The 15,065-nt window shown below is 39.4% G+C and overlaps 1 protein-coding gene across 5 annotated transcripts in view; it reads right to left on the bottom strand.

Moving 5' to 3' along the window:
- LOC108103981 (acetylcholine receptor subunit alpha-like) overlaps positions 1-15,065 on the bottom strand; it is a 136,963-nt gene that overhangs the window by 24,446 nt on the left and 97,452 nt on the right. For all 5 annotated transcript variants that reach the window (XM_041818423.1, XM_041818426.1, XM_041818425.1 and 2 more), the window contains one exon: positions 14,108-14,223. In XM_041818423.1, coding sequence (XP_041674357.1) covers positions 14,108-14,223 — 116 coding nt within the window. The remainder of the gene's footprint in view (positions 1-14,107; positions 14,224-15,065) is intronic.

The following is a 15,065-nucleotide window of genomic DNA, read 5'->3' as shown; positions in this document are numbered from 1 at the left end:
AGTTACGAGCCCTACGAGGTATTACATTCCTCATTTGGGCCATTTTTGGCTGTGCTATGGCCAAAGAACTAATTTTTTGTGCCCAAAATCAAGTATACGTTCTTTGACAGCAGAAAACCCGGTTTTGTTGCCGTTTTTTAGCTGTAACTTTGCCAAAAGAAGAAGCACGGCTAAAACAAAGATTGTTTCATGCAGCTAACAACCGAAACTTTAAACCCCTATACTAGCTTTTTGCGCTATTGCTCTGATTTGTAGCTGCGAGTGCCGATTTAATGACTAAAAACGCAGGAAACCCATTTTAACAGAAATTTGCAATACTATGTTCGGCTTTTTAGCTCTAGCTAGGTCAAAACAAGACGCACAGCCAAAAGAACGACTGTTTTGGGCTGCTAACGACCAATACTAACCACCCCTATCACTCGATTTTCGATTTTGGGAAAATAAATTTTGGCCCGAATTTCGCATTTTTGATAAGGGGTACCATCATCAAAATTTTCAAAAAATGGCCAGAAATGAAGTTTTCCAGATTTGAATGCAAACCAATTGGGAATCATGGCAATCAAGTTACGAGCCCTACGAGGTATTACATTCCTCATTTGGGCCATTTTTTGGCTGTGCTATGGCCAAAGAACTAATTTTTTGTGCCCAAAATCAAGTATACGTTCTTTGACAGCAGAAAACCCGGTTTTGTTGCCGTTTTTTTAGCTGTAACTTTGCCAAAAGAAGAAGCACGGCTAAAACAAAGATTGTTTCATGCAGCTAACAACCGAAACTTTAAACCCCTATACTAGCTTTTTGCGCTATTGCTCTGATTTGTAGCTGCGAGTGCCGATTTAATGACTAAAAACGCAGGAAACCCATTTTAACAGAAATTTGCAATACTATGTTCGGCTTTTTAGCTCTAGCTAGGTCAAAACAAGACGCACAGCCAAAAGAACGACTGTTTTGGGCTGCTAACGACCAACACTAACCACCCCTATCACTCGATTTTCAATTTAGGGAAAATTAATTTTGGCCCAAATTTCGCATTTTTGATAAGGGGTACCTCATCAAAATTTTCAAAAATGGGCCAAAAATTAAGTTTTCCAGATTTGAATGCAAACCAATTGGGAATCATGGCAATCAAGTTACGAGCCCTACGAGGTATTACATTCCTCATTTGGGCCATTTTTGGCTGTGCTATGGCCAAAGAACTAATTTTTTTGTGCCCAAAATCAAGTATACGTTCTTTGACAGCAGAAAACCCGGTTTTGTTGCCGTTTTTTAGCTGTAACTTTGCCAAAAGAAGAAGCACGGCTAAAACAGAGATTGTTTCATGCAGCTAACAACCGAAACTTTAAACCCCTATACTAGCTTTTTGCGTTATTGCTCTGATTTGTAGCTGCGAGTGCCGATTTAATGACTAAAAACGAAACCAACAGAAATTTGCAATACTATGTTCGGCTTTTTAGCTCTAGCTAGGTCAAAACAAGACGCACAGCCAAAAGAACGACTGTTTTGGGCTGCTAACGACCAACACTAACCACCCCTATCACTCGATTTTCGATTTTGGGAAAATTAATTTTGGCCCAAATTTCGCATTTTTGATAAGGGGTACCATCAAAAAATTTTCAAAAAATGGCCAGAAATGAAGTTTTCCAGATTTGAATGCAAACCAATTGGGAATCATGGCAATCAAGTTACGAGCCCTACGAGGTATTACATTCCTCATTTGGGCCATTTTTGGCTGTGCTATGGCCAAAGAACTAATTTTTTTGTGCCCAAAATCAAGTATACGTTCTTTGACAGCAGAAAACCCGGTTTTGTTGCCGTTTTTTAGCTGTAACTTTGCCAAAAGAAGAAGCACGGCTAAAACAAAGATTGTTTCATGCAGCTAACAACCGAAACTTTAAACCCCTATACTAGCTTTTTGCGCTATTGCTCTGATTTGTAGCTGCGAGTGCCGATTTAATGACTAAAAACGCAGGAAACCCATTTTAACAGAAATTTGCAATACTATGTTCGGCTTTTTAGCTCTAGCTAGGTCAAAACAAGACGCACAGCCAAAAGAACGACTGTTTTGGGCTGCTAACGACCAACACTAACCACCCCTATCACTCGATTTTCAATTTAGGGAAAATTAATTTTGGCCCAAATTTCGCATTTTTGATAAGGGGTACCATCATCAAAATTTTCAAAAATGGGCCAAAAATTAAGTTTTCCAGATTTGAATGCAAACCAATTGGGAATCATGGCAATCAAGTTACGAGCCCTACGAGGTATTACATTCCTCATTTGGGCCATTTTTGGCTGTGCTATGGCCAAAGAACTAATTTTTTTGTGCCCAAAATCAAGTATACGTTCTTTGACAGCAGAAAACCCGGTTTTGTTGCCGTTTTTTAGCTGTAACTTTGCCAAAAGAAGAAGCACGGCTAAAACAGAGATTGTTTCATGCAGCTAACAACCGAAACTTTAAACCCCTATACTAGCTTTTTGCGTTATTGCTCTGATTTGTAGCTGCGAGTGCCGATTTAATGACTAAAAACGCAGGAAACCCATTTTAACAGAAATTTGCAATACTATGTTCGGCTTTTTAGCTCTAGCTAGGTCAAAACAAGACGCACAGCCAAAAGAACGACTGTTTTGGGCTGCTAACGACCAACACTAACCACCCCTATCACTCGATTTTCGATTTTGGGAAAATAAATTTTGGCCCGAATTTCGCATTTTTGATAAGGGGTACCATCATAAAAATTTTCAAAAAATGGCCAGAAATGAAGTTTTCCAGATTTGAATGCAAACCAATTGGGAATCATGGCAATCAAGTTACGAGCCCTACGAGGTATTACATTCCTCATTTGGGCCATTTTTGGCTGTGCTATGGCCAAAGAACTAATTTTTGTGTGCCCAAAATCAAGTATACGTTCTTTGACAGCAGAAAACCCGGTTTTGTTGCCGTTTTTTAGCTGTAACTTTGCCAAAAGAAGAAGCACGGCTAAAACAAAGATTGTTTCATGCAGCTAACAACCGAAACTTTAAACCCCCTATACTAGCTTTTTGCGTTATTGCTCTGATTTGTAGCTGCGAGTGCCGATTTAATGACTAAAAACGCAGGAAACCCATTTTAACAGAAATTTGCAATACTATGTTCGGCTTTTTAGCTCTAGCTAGGTCAAAACAAGACGCACAGCCAAAAGAACGACTGTTTTGGGCTGCTAACGACCAATACTAACCACCCCTATCACTCGATTTTCGATTTTGGGAAAATAAATTTTGGCCCGAATTTCGCATTTTTGATAAGGGGTACCATCATCAAAATTTTTAAAAAATGGCCAGAAATGAAGTTTTCCAGATTTGAATGCAAACCAATTGGGAATCATGGCAATCAAGTTACGAGCCCTACGAGGTATTACATTCCTCATTTGGGCCATTTTTGGCTGTGCTATGGCCAAAGAACTAATTTTTATGTGCCCAAAATCAAGTATACGTTCTTTGACAGCAGAAAACCCGGTTTTGTTGCCGTTTTTTTAGCTGTAACTTTGCCAAAAGAAGAAGCACGGCTAAAACAAAGATTGTTTCATGCAGCTAACAACCGAAACTTTAAACCCCTATACTAGCTTTTTGCGTTATTGCTCTGATTTGTAGCTGCGAGTGCCGATTTAATGACTAAAAACGAAATTTGCAATACTATGTTCGGCTTTTTAGCTCTAGCTAGGTCAAAACAAGACGCACAGCCAAAAGAACGACTGTTTTGGGCTGCTAACGACCAACACTAACCACCCCTATCACTCGATTTTCGATTTTGGGAAAATTAATTTTGGCCCAAATTTCGCATTTTTGATAAGGGGTACCATCATCAAAATTTTCAAAAATGGGCCAAAAATTAAGTTTTCCAGATTTGAATGCAAACCAATTGGGAATCATGGCAATCAAGTTACGAGCCCTACGAGGTATTACATTCCTCATTTGGGCCATTTTTGGCTGTGCTATGGCCAAAGAACTAATTTTTTTGTGCCCAAAATCAAGTATACGTTCTTTGACAGCAGAAAACCCGGTTTTGTTGCCGTTTTTTAGCTGTAACTTTGCCAAAAGAAGAAGCACGGCTAAAACAGAGATTGTTTCATGCAGCTAACAACCGAAACTTTAAACCCCTATACTAGCTTTTTGCGTTATTGCTCTGATTTGTAGCTGCGAGTGCCGATTTAATGACTAAAAACGAAATTTGCAATACTATGTTCGGCTTTTTAGCTCTAGCTAGGTCAAAACAAGACGCACAGCCAAAAGAACGACTGTTTTGGGCTGCTAACGACCAACACTAACCACCCCTATCACTCGATTTTCGATTTTGGGAAAATTAATTTTGGCCCAAATTTCGCATTTTTGATAAGGGGTACCATCAAAAAATTTTCAAAAAATGGCCAGAAATGAAGTTTTCCAGATTTGAATGCAAACCAATTGGGAATCATGGCAATCAAGTTACGAGCCCTACGAGGTATTACATTCCTCATTTGGGCCATTTTTGGCTGTGCTATGGCCAAAGAACTAATTTTTTTGTGCCCAAAATCAAGTATACGTTCTTTGACAGCAGAAAACCCGGTTTTGTTGCCGTTTTTTAGCTGTAACTTTGCCAAAAGAAGAAGCACGGCTAAAAACAAAGATTGTTTCATGCAGCTAACAACCGAAACTTTAAACCCCTATACTAGCTTTTTGCGCTATTGCTCTGATTTGTAGCTGCGAGTGCCGATTTAATGACTAAAAACGCAGGAAACCCATTTTAACAGAAATTTGCAATACTATGTTCGGCTTTTTAGCTCTAGCTAGGTCAAAACAAGACGCACAGCCAAAAGAACGACTGTTTTGGGCTGCTAACGACCAACACTAACCACCCCTATCACTCGATTTTCAATTTAGGGAAAATTAATTTTGGCCCAAATTTCGCATTTTTGATAAGGGGTACCTCATCAAAATTTTCAAAAATGGGCCAAAAATTAAGTTTTCCAGATTTGAATGCAAACCAATTGGGAATCATGGCAATCAAGTTACGAGCCCTACGAGGTATTACATTCCTCATTTGGGCCATTTTTGGCTGTGCTATGGCCAAAGAACTAATTTTTTTGTGCCCAAAATCAAGTATACGTTCTTTGACAGCAGAAAACCCGGTTTTGTTGCCGTTTTTTAGCTGTAACTTTGCCAAAAGAAGAAGCACGGCTAAAACAGAGATTGTTTCATGCAGCTAACAACCGAAACTTTAAACCCCTATACTAGCTTTTTGCGTTATTGCTCTGATTTGTAGCTGCGAGTGCCGATTTAATGACTAAAAACGCAGGAAACCCATTTTAACAGAAATTTGCAATACTATGTTCGGCTTTTTAGCTCTAGCTAGGTCAAAACAAGACGCACAGCCAAAAGAACGACTGTTTTGGGCTGCTAACGACCAACACTAACCACCCCTATCACTCGATTTTCGATTTTGGGAAAATAAATTTTGGCCCGAATTTCGCATTTTTGATAAGGGGTACCATCATAAAAATTTTCAAAAAATGGCCAGAAATGAAGTTTTCCAGATTTGAATGCAAACCAATTGGGAATCATGGCAATCAAGTTACGAGCCCTACGAGGTATTACATTCCTCATTTGGGCCATTTTTGGCTGTGCTGTGGCCAAAGAACTAATTTTTGTGTGCCCAAAATCAAGTATACGTTCTTTGACAGCAGAAAACCCGGTTTTGTTGCCGTTTTTTAGCTGTAACTTTGCCAAAAGAAGAAGCACGGCTAAAACAAAGATTGTTTCATGCAGCTAACAACCGAAACTTTAAACCCCTATACTAGCTTTTTGCGTTATTGCTCTGATTTGTAGCTGCGAGTGCCGATTTAATGACTAAAAACGCAGGAAACCCATTTTAACAGAAATTTGCAATACTATGTTCGGCTTTTTAGCTCTAGCTAGGTCAAAACAAGACGCACAGCCAAAAGAACGACTGTTTTGGGCTGCTAACGACCAATACTAACCACCCCTATCACTCGATTTTCGATTTTGGGAAAATAAATTTTGGCCCGAATTTCGCATTTTTGATAAGGGGTACCATCATCAAAATTTTTAAAAAATGGCCAGAAATGAAGTTTTCCAGATTTGAATGCAAACCAATTGGGAATCATGGCAATCAAGTTACGAGCCCTACGAGGTATTACATTCCTCATTTGGGCCATTTTTGGCTGTGCTATGGCCAAAGAACTAATTTTTATGTGCCCAAAATCAAGTATACGTTCTTTGACAGCAGAAAACCCGGTTTTGTTGCCGTTTTTTTAGCTGTAACTTTGCCAAAAGAAGAAGCACGGCTAAAACAAAGATTGTTTCATGCAGCTAACAACCGAAACTTTAAACCCCTATACTAGCTTTTTGCGTTATTGCTCTGATTTGTAGCTGCGAGTGCCGATTTAATGACTAAAAACGCAGGAAACCCATTTTAACAGAAATTTGCAATACTATGTTCGGCTTTTTAGCTCTAGCTAGGTCAAAACAAGACGCACAGCCAAAAGAACGACTGTTTTGGGCTGCTAACGACCAACACTAACCACCCCTATCACTCGATTTTCGATTTTGGGAAAATTAATTTTTGGCCCAAATTTCGCATTTTTGATAAGGGGTACCATCATCAAAATTTTTAAAAAATGGCCAGAAATGAAGTTTTCCAGATTTGAATGCAAACCAATTGGGAATCATGGCAATCAAGTTACGAGCCCTACGAGGTATTACATTCCTCATTTGGGCCATTTTTGGCTGTGCTATGGCCAAAGAACTAATTTTTATGTGCCCAAAATCAAGTATACGTTCTTTGACAGCAGAAAACCCGGTTTTGTTGCCGTTTTTTAGCTGTAACTTTGCCAAAAGAAGAAGCACGGCTAAAACAAAGATTGTTTCATGCAGCTAACAACCGAAACTTTAAACCCCTATACTAGCTTTTTGCGTTATTGCTCTGATTTGTAGCTGCGAGTGCCGATTTAATGACTAAAAACGCAGGAAACCCATTTTAACAGAAATTTGCAATACTATGTTCGGCTTTTTAGCTCTAGCTAGGTCAAAACAAGACGCACAGCCAAAAGAACGACTGTTTTGGGCTGCTAACGACCAATACTAACCACCCCTATCACTCGATTTTCGATTTTGGGAAAATAAATTTTGGCCCGAATTTCGCATTTTTGATAAGGGGTACCATCATCAAAATTTTCAAAAAATGGCCAGAAATGAAGTTTTCCAGATTTGAATGCAAACCAATTGGGAATCATGGCAATCAAGTTACGAGCCCTACGAGGTATTACATTCCTCATTTGGGCCATTTTTGGCTGTGCTATGGCCAAAGAACTAATGTTTATGTGCCCAAAATCAAGTATACGTTCTTTGACAGCAGAAAACCCGGTTTTGTTGCCGTTTTTTAGCTGTAACTTTGCCAAAAGAAGAAGCACGGCTAAAACAAAGATTGTTTCATGCAGCTAACAACCGAAACTTTAAACCCCTATACTAGCTTTTTGCGTTATTGCTCTGATTTGTAGCTGCGAGTGCCGATTTAATGACTAAAAACGCAGGAAACCCATTTTAACAGAAATTTGCAATACTATGTTCGGCTTTTTAGCTCTAGCTAGGTCAAAACAAGACGCACAGCCAAAAGAACGACTGTTTTGGGCTGCTAACGACCAACACTAACCACCCCTATCACTCGATTTTCGATTTTGGGAAAATTAATTTTGGCCCAAATTTCGCATTTTTGATAAGGGGTACCATCATAAAAATTTTCAAAAAATGGCCAGAAATGAAGTTTTCCAGATTTGAATGCAAACCAATTGGGAATCATGGCAATCAAGTTACGAGCCCTACGAGGTATTACATTCCTCATTTGGGCCATTTTTGGCTGTGCTATGGCCAAAGAACTAATTTTTGTGTGCCCAAAATCAAGTATACGTTCTTTGACAGCAGAAAACCCGGTTTTGTTGCCGTTTTTTAGCTGTAACTTTGCCAAAAGAAGAAGCACGGCTAAAACAAAAGATTGTTTCATGCAGCTAACAACCGAAACTTTAAACCCCTATACTAGCTTTTTGCGTTATTGCTCTGATTTGTAGCTGCGAGTGCCGATTTAATGACTAAAAACGCAGGAAACCCATTTTAACAGAAATTTGCAATACTATGTTCGGCTTTTTAGCTCTAGCTAGGTCAAAACAAGACGCACAGCCAAAAGAACGACTGTTTTGGGCTGCTAACGACCAATACTAACCACCCCTATCACTCGATTTTCGATTTTGGGAAAATAAATTTTGGCCCGAATTTCGCATTTTTGATAAGGGGTACCATCATCAAAATTTTTAAAAAATGGCCAGAAATGAAGTTTTCCAGATTTGAATGCAAACCAATTGGGAATCATGGCAATCAAGTTACGAGCCCTACGAGGTATTACATTCCTCATTTGGGCCATTTTTGGCTGTGCTATGGCCAAAGAACTAATTTTTATGTGCCCAAAATCAAGTATACGTTCTTTGACAGCAGAAAACCCGGTTTTGTTGCCGTTTTTTAGCTGTAACTTTGCCAAAAGAAGAAGCACGGCTAAAACAAAGATTGTTTCATGCAGCTAACAACCGAAACTTTAAACCCCTATACTAGCTTTTTGCGTTATTGCTCTGATTTGTAGCTGCGAGTGCCGATTTAATGACTAAAAACGCAGGAAACCCATTTTAACAGAAATTTGCAATACTATGTTCGGCTTTTTAGCTCTAGCTAGGTCAAAACAAGACGCACAGCCAAAAGAACGACTGTTTTGGGCTGCTAACGACCAACACTAACCACCCCTATCACTCGATTTTCGATTTTGGGAAAATTAATTTTGGCCCAAATTTCGCATTTTTGATAAGGGGTACCATCATCAAAATTTTCAAAAATGGGCCAAAAATTAAGTTTCCCAGATTTGAATGCAAACCAATTGGGAATCATGGCAATCAAGTTACGTGCCCTACGAGGTATTACATTCCTCATTTGGGCCATTTTTGGCTGTGCTATGTCAAAAAAACCGATCAAAACTAACAACCATCACTCGTTTTATTGATTTTAACATCGTAACAGAGCATTAGGGGAATTGAAGGATACCAATTGTCACCTCCAGATTCGGCATAAGGCATGCAGACATATCGATCTGAAATAAACGAAATTGTTAAAATAATAAGTGAAATAAAGAACAAAATTTATTTATTTTAATAGCCCTTTATTATTTGTTTTCCTGGGTGGCATACTTTTGGACGGTAGTTCAAAAAATGTTTGGAAATTCTTACACCTAGATGACGCCAGCAACATTCTGATCTTTCGATTTTCAAACTTGGATGGCGCAGAAAAAAGCATTTGACTTTTAAAGTGTGGCACACTTTTGGAAGATCGTAAGATGTTACACATAGATGGCGCCATGAGCATTTGTTATTCGAGATTTGTAGTACAAGTAGTTACACATAGATGGCGCTGAATAAAATATAGCGACTTGCTGCGACTTCTGTTCGCCTGGTATTCCGTCAATATTGCATTTTGCATGTGGTCAAAATTTTTGACGAAAACTGGTCAAAAAGTTTGACGAGTATTTAAAATTTGGAAAACTCGTCAAACAGTTTTACCAGTTTTCGTCAAAAATTTTGACCATATGTAAAATGCAATATGGGCGAAATACCAGGCGAACAGAAGTCGTAGCAGGTCGCTATAGTTTGTTTTCAGCGCCATCTATGTGTAACTATCTGTACTAAAAAATCTTGAATAAGAAATGCTCGTGGCGCCATCTATGTGTAACATCTTACGATCTTACGTCCAAAAGTATGCCACATTTTCATAAGTCAAATAGCCTTCCAAGTGTGAAAATCGAAAGATCAGAATGTTGCTGGCGCCATCTAAGTGTAAGAATTTCCAAACATTTTTCGACCCACCGTCCAAAAGTATGCCGATCTTCTTTTCAAAAGTATGCACGAATTTATAAATAGTCAGATCGATAGAACAGGAAAGCAAATAATAAGGATGCATTAATATAAATAAATTTCGGTCGTTTATTTTTATTTCACTTATTATTTTAATAATTTTGTTTTTTTAAACAGCGATATGTCTGCATGTTTTTATACCTTACGCCGAATATGCATGTGATACTTGGGTATCCTTCAGTTGCTCGGATGCTCTGTTACGATGTTAAAATCTATTTATGAAATATGTTAATATATATATATAGGTAAGTAACTCCGATTTTTCACCCAAAAGACTCAGTGTTTTGACCAGAACGAAACCAAAATAAGTCCGAATGTAAAATGCCATACATCCTCAGGGGGTTCGTTAATAAGTTTATTTTAAAACTGCATTCACAAATAAAAAAACACATTATTCGCCAAAAATCCTTCTTCAATGTCTTTATCAACCGCAATAGTTGCCAGAATTTCATGGCAGTTTTCCCCAGACAAACCTATACACTGCAAATTGCCACCCTTTCACAGTGTCATTATTTTCCCAAACGGATTGGAAGAAAAGGGTTTTGAACGGGAATAAGCAGGGTTAATTTTATGGGTCCGTGATTGCCTCTACTTTCGATTTCTGGGCCCCTTTTGTCTCAACTTCTCTCCCACCTGTCAATCAATGTCCGATTGTCTATCGCTCCTGTCTCTCTCTCCCACTTCTGTCTCACTTTTAAATGGGTAGACCGAGCCCCCAAACGCCCTGTATTTTCCCACCTGTACGTGCTGCGGCCTGCCACGCCTCCTCTGGCGCCCCTCAGTTAATTTAACTGTCGATGCGCATTAAAACTTAATCCTGTCGGAGGATCTACACAAGTTTTTGGGAAAGGAGCGTGGTGAGCAAGAGGAGCTCTGCCAGTTGGCAGAGGAGTGTAGGTCCAGGCTTCATGGGAAAATTGCTCTACGTGCTGTGAATTGTGTTGCAGGTTTTTAGGCGCAGCAGCAGCAACGGCAGCCTGCAGACAATAAAAGCTGCCAAGGGAGTAAGTCAAATGGGAGGTTTTCATAGGGGGGATTTTAGGAGAGGGCTTGGAAGGCCGTTGGTTAGGTGGCAAAAATGGGCGGTGGGTGGATGGGTTGGTAGTTGGCTGGAAGGTTTAGAGACTCCGCAGCCGACGGCTGCTTTTGTGAGTGTGTCACGCACTTGTGACATAATTTACTGCCAATGCCACGCCAAATAAACCAATGAACACTCACACTCGTAAGCTTCAACATACACCCACGCACACATAGGAAATGCCTACACTCATACAGTTATATGGAGGTCGACAAACGCACACGTAACTGGCGCTGTCAACTTTTTAATTCCCGTCAATGACTTGAGCCCCGTTTCCAGTGGTTTCAGCTCTCAGTTGGCAAAAGGTCTTAACATGCCGTTGATACCCTGGCTTTAAGGTATTATAACTTCCTCAAAAACTTTGTCACGCACACATCACTCAGATATTTTCAGAAGATATTATTTCCTTTCTCACCCTGGAGAAGATTTCTGGTGATATACATTACATTAATCATGGAGAAATGGGATTGCATAAACATGTTTTAGATAAAATTATAATTTAAAACCTCTCCCAAACTAAAATGAGTTATCATATAGTTTTTAAGGTAAGAAATATTTGCAATTAAATTTGATCTTATAACAATGTCTTTAAATATATTTTTGCTCCTTTGTTTTATTTATTTACTGCTCACTGTGGTTGAGCCTTGTCATTTCCGTCTGTCACGTGCCGCTTATGAAAAATGCTGGGTGAATATGGGAATGAGCGCAGAGGGGTCGAAGGTTCCATCAGTGGGATATGACAGGAGATCATAGGGCAAACGAATTAAACGGTATGAGTTTTAGCTATTTCAAATATTCATATAGGTGCCATCAAAAATGCAAGGGCATTTATTGTGATTTGAGTAGAGGAATATTTATATTATTAACTATTTTTCTCTGGCAAGGTACTATAAAAACCAAACTAATTATAAATTTGATGGAATATGAATTGACCGAAAATAAAGAGAGAAAGAAAAATGTAGAGAGGAATGCAAGCTCCTGCCACTGATTTATTGACCATTTCTTGCCCCACACGCAACTTAAAAATAGTTCAAGGAAATTATTTCCTCGCAGCCATTTTACTTTCTCAATTCCCTTTCATTTTACCAAAACCCCAGCATCCCCTCTCCAAGGGAAAAACTCATATACCTGCGAAGTTTACGGCTTTTTGTCCTCCATTTCGGGTTCGGTTTAGAAGAAGGGTGGGGATACAAAAACACCACTCTCACGGCATTCACGGACAATCTCGACGCTTTTCCGCCTCACCACCTCTTCCTCGTGATTTCGAAAGAAACCGATTCCACCACCCAAAACAAAAAAAAAACATCCACCCATTTATCCCCGTGGCTCGTAATACTCATATAAAAATAAAATAACTTTTTGGAGACGGGAGTCGCGACTTGTTTGTGGCTTCTACGCGTGCCGAAGGCCATCAACAACAACAACAACAATAAAAACAACAGTAAATTGCAATAAAAAAGTGGAAATAAAAAAATACAACTTGCTGCAAAAACTATCGGAAAAATCAACTGCCCTAACTTTCGTTACCTTTTGGTTTTTGGCCAATAAAACAAGAAGACAATTGAAATAGAAAAATGTAGATAAAAGATAGTTAAAACATCGAGTTAGTTACTCGTAATAAAATTCTAAAGATGATAGATACAACGTATATTATATATTAAATGTATTCAATAAATAACAAAAACAAAAAAATAAGGAAAACTGAAGTATATTTTCTGGACTAAAACCAAGCGAAAAGTAAAAATCCAAGCCATTTAAGCGACCAAATTAGCTTAATGAAAAGTATTTTCAAACTGAATTTTCCCAGTTCATCTAGCACGTGTCATCAACTAATTAATAGCACTCAACAGTATTGCCACCCGGGTCTTAACACCCCTTTTCGCAATAGCCACACCCTCATTATCATTCGAGAAACTCCCCCACCCTTTTTAACCTACGACCGCCAGCCCACAAACTCACCTGCTGGCTTCCAACAATCCCAGGATTCCAAACAAAGTTGCGCTAAGTGAAACAAAAATTTCTTGTTGCCTTTTGTCTGGGGCTTAATGCATTAAAGACGAGGTTCTGGTAGAGGAACTTCTTAACCCCATGCTCCCTCCATGTAACCTCCCTGTCCCTTGTTCCTATGGTGTGTGTGTGTGCACACAAGCGTGCCATCTCACTCGTCTCAAAATGGTGGGCGTGCCAATTAAACAACTGCCTCACAAGTCAAGGAAACAAATTCAGGCAGCTTTCACTTTTCCTGCCAGAACGAAAGTCACACATTCGCCTACAGTTGTGGACAAAATTGTGGTTTAAAACTTACAAAAAACTAAAATTAAATATTTACAATTAAAATTATTTTTAAGATAATATATAAAAACATCTATAACATATAAACAAAAATTATAAATACAATAAATCAGAGATTGACGATAAATACATTTGTTTATTTTTCCATTTATCTGAAACTATTTTTTCGACCGCTGCTGTGGCCGCACATATGCCTGACCAGACGGGCAGAAGAAAGGAACATAAGAAGCAAGAGTTCCTATTTATTTATATGTATAATTTTGTTGTTGTTTTATATGTGTAGATGTATAATATATATTTCTTTCCTTTGGCAGTTCCTTTTGCCAAAGTTTTTTAATTTAAAAACTTCAAGGGAAAAATATTGGGAGGGGGGTGGAGAAAGGGAGGTGTAAAGTGTAAATAAGGACCACGCCCATGACCATGCTTATGCCCATGCCTTTGCCCAAAGATCATCATCATCAACATCGACAACTCAGGTCAGCCCCTCTCTTTCTACCGGCATATGTCTATCTCTCTCACTGGCATCCTTGACCTGCGTAAGTGTGTTTATGTGTGTGTGTGTGTGTGTGTGCGTTCTGACATCCTGAAAGATTTGTGTTTGTGTTTTGTGACAGCGTCCAAAGCTTCCAAGGAACTTGCCAAAGGAGTTTCTGCCAAAAATAATTGTTGTTGCTGCTGCTGCTGCTGTCTTTGTGGGTGGTTGAAGGTGGGTGGGGCTGGGTGGCTGAATAGTTGGGTGGTTTCAATTGGGTAGCTTGCTGGCACTTACCGCACTGCAGGAACTTCGAGGATATCCCATTCGACCGACGTGTAGAACTCGGACAGATCCACGCCTACCTCCACGACATTGGTGCCGTTCAGCTCGTCGATGTGTCGCAGATCCACCTGAAAAGTGGATACAGAGTGGGTCAGTTTCCAGTAATTCAAACACTGCGATTAAATTTCCTATTAGAAACCTTAGATTGTACAGTATTAGACAGAAAACAAACAGCACCTTAACAACCAATTTCAAGATGGATAATTATTAATTCAAACGCATTTTCTTGTGTAAAAGTATACAACTTTGAAGTTTCTTAAAATGTCCGTCTTGAGTTTTCTCCCAGTTGCCAGTGATTAGACAAATAGTGCGTTGCGCTGACAGCGAACATAATTGGACTGAACTCCCTGCCAGATGTCTCTGTTTCGACCCTCAACTGGACTGCCTTTATTCCCGGCTCTATACTGCCATTCCGATTTGACTGTCAAACTCAGTGGCAGCATTCGGCATCCTCGAAACTGGAAAAGCAGCGAAAGCTGGGAAACTGGGATCCTTACTGCAGAAGGATTCCAAGAGTTGTCTGGAGCAGAGCGAGCGGGTGTTGAGCCAGTAGTAGTAGGTAGTGGTGGTAATGCTGGAGGAAATGCTGCATCGATACCGAAATGAACAAACATGCCAAGGCCGCACTTCAATTTCAGTGTTCAGTTTTGCTTAGTTTGGCACGACTGCAGCTGACAGGACATGGACATCGACATGGACATGGACGGCGACTGGCCACCACCTGGCCCACAGGAAGAGGTGTATTGGCAGCATTCCTTCGCCTTCATTCACCTGCCTTCGAATGTCCCTCGTCCGAGGTCGAACTGTTCAGGATAAAGTATTTGACATGCAATTGCAACACTCTATCGAATTTGATTCTTGGCTTTCGAAATTTGCCTGGGTTTTCACTGGATTTTTAGTAGATCTTCTA

The sequence above is a fragment of the Drosophila eugracilis genome, unplaced genomic scaffold (assembly GCF_018153835.1).
Source record: "Drosophila eugracilis isolate 14026-0451.02 unplaced genomic scaffold, ASM1815383v1 contig_2163, whole genome shotgun sequence".
NCBI classification, from domain to species: domain Eukaryota; kingdom Metazoa; phylum Arthropoda; class Insecta; order Diptera; family Drosophilidae; genus Drosophila; species Drosophila eugracilis.
Note: the sequence above shows the minus strand (reverse complement) of the source record. Positions and strands in the feature narration are given on the sequence as shown.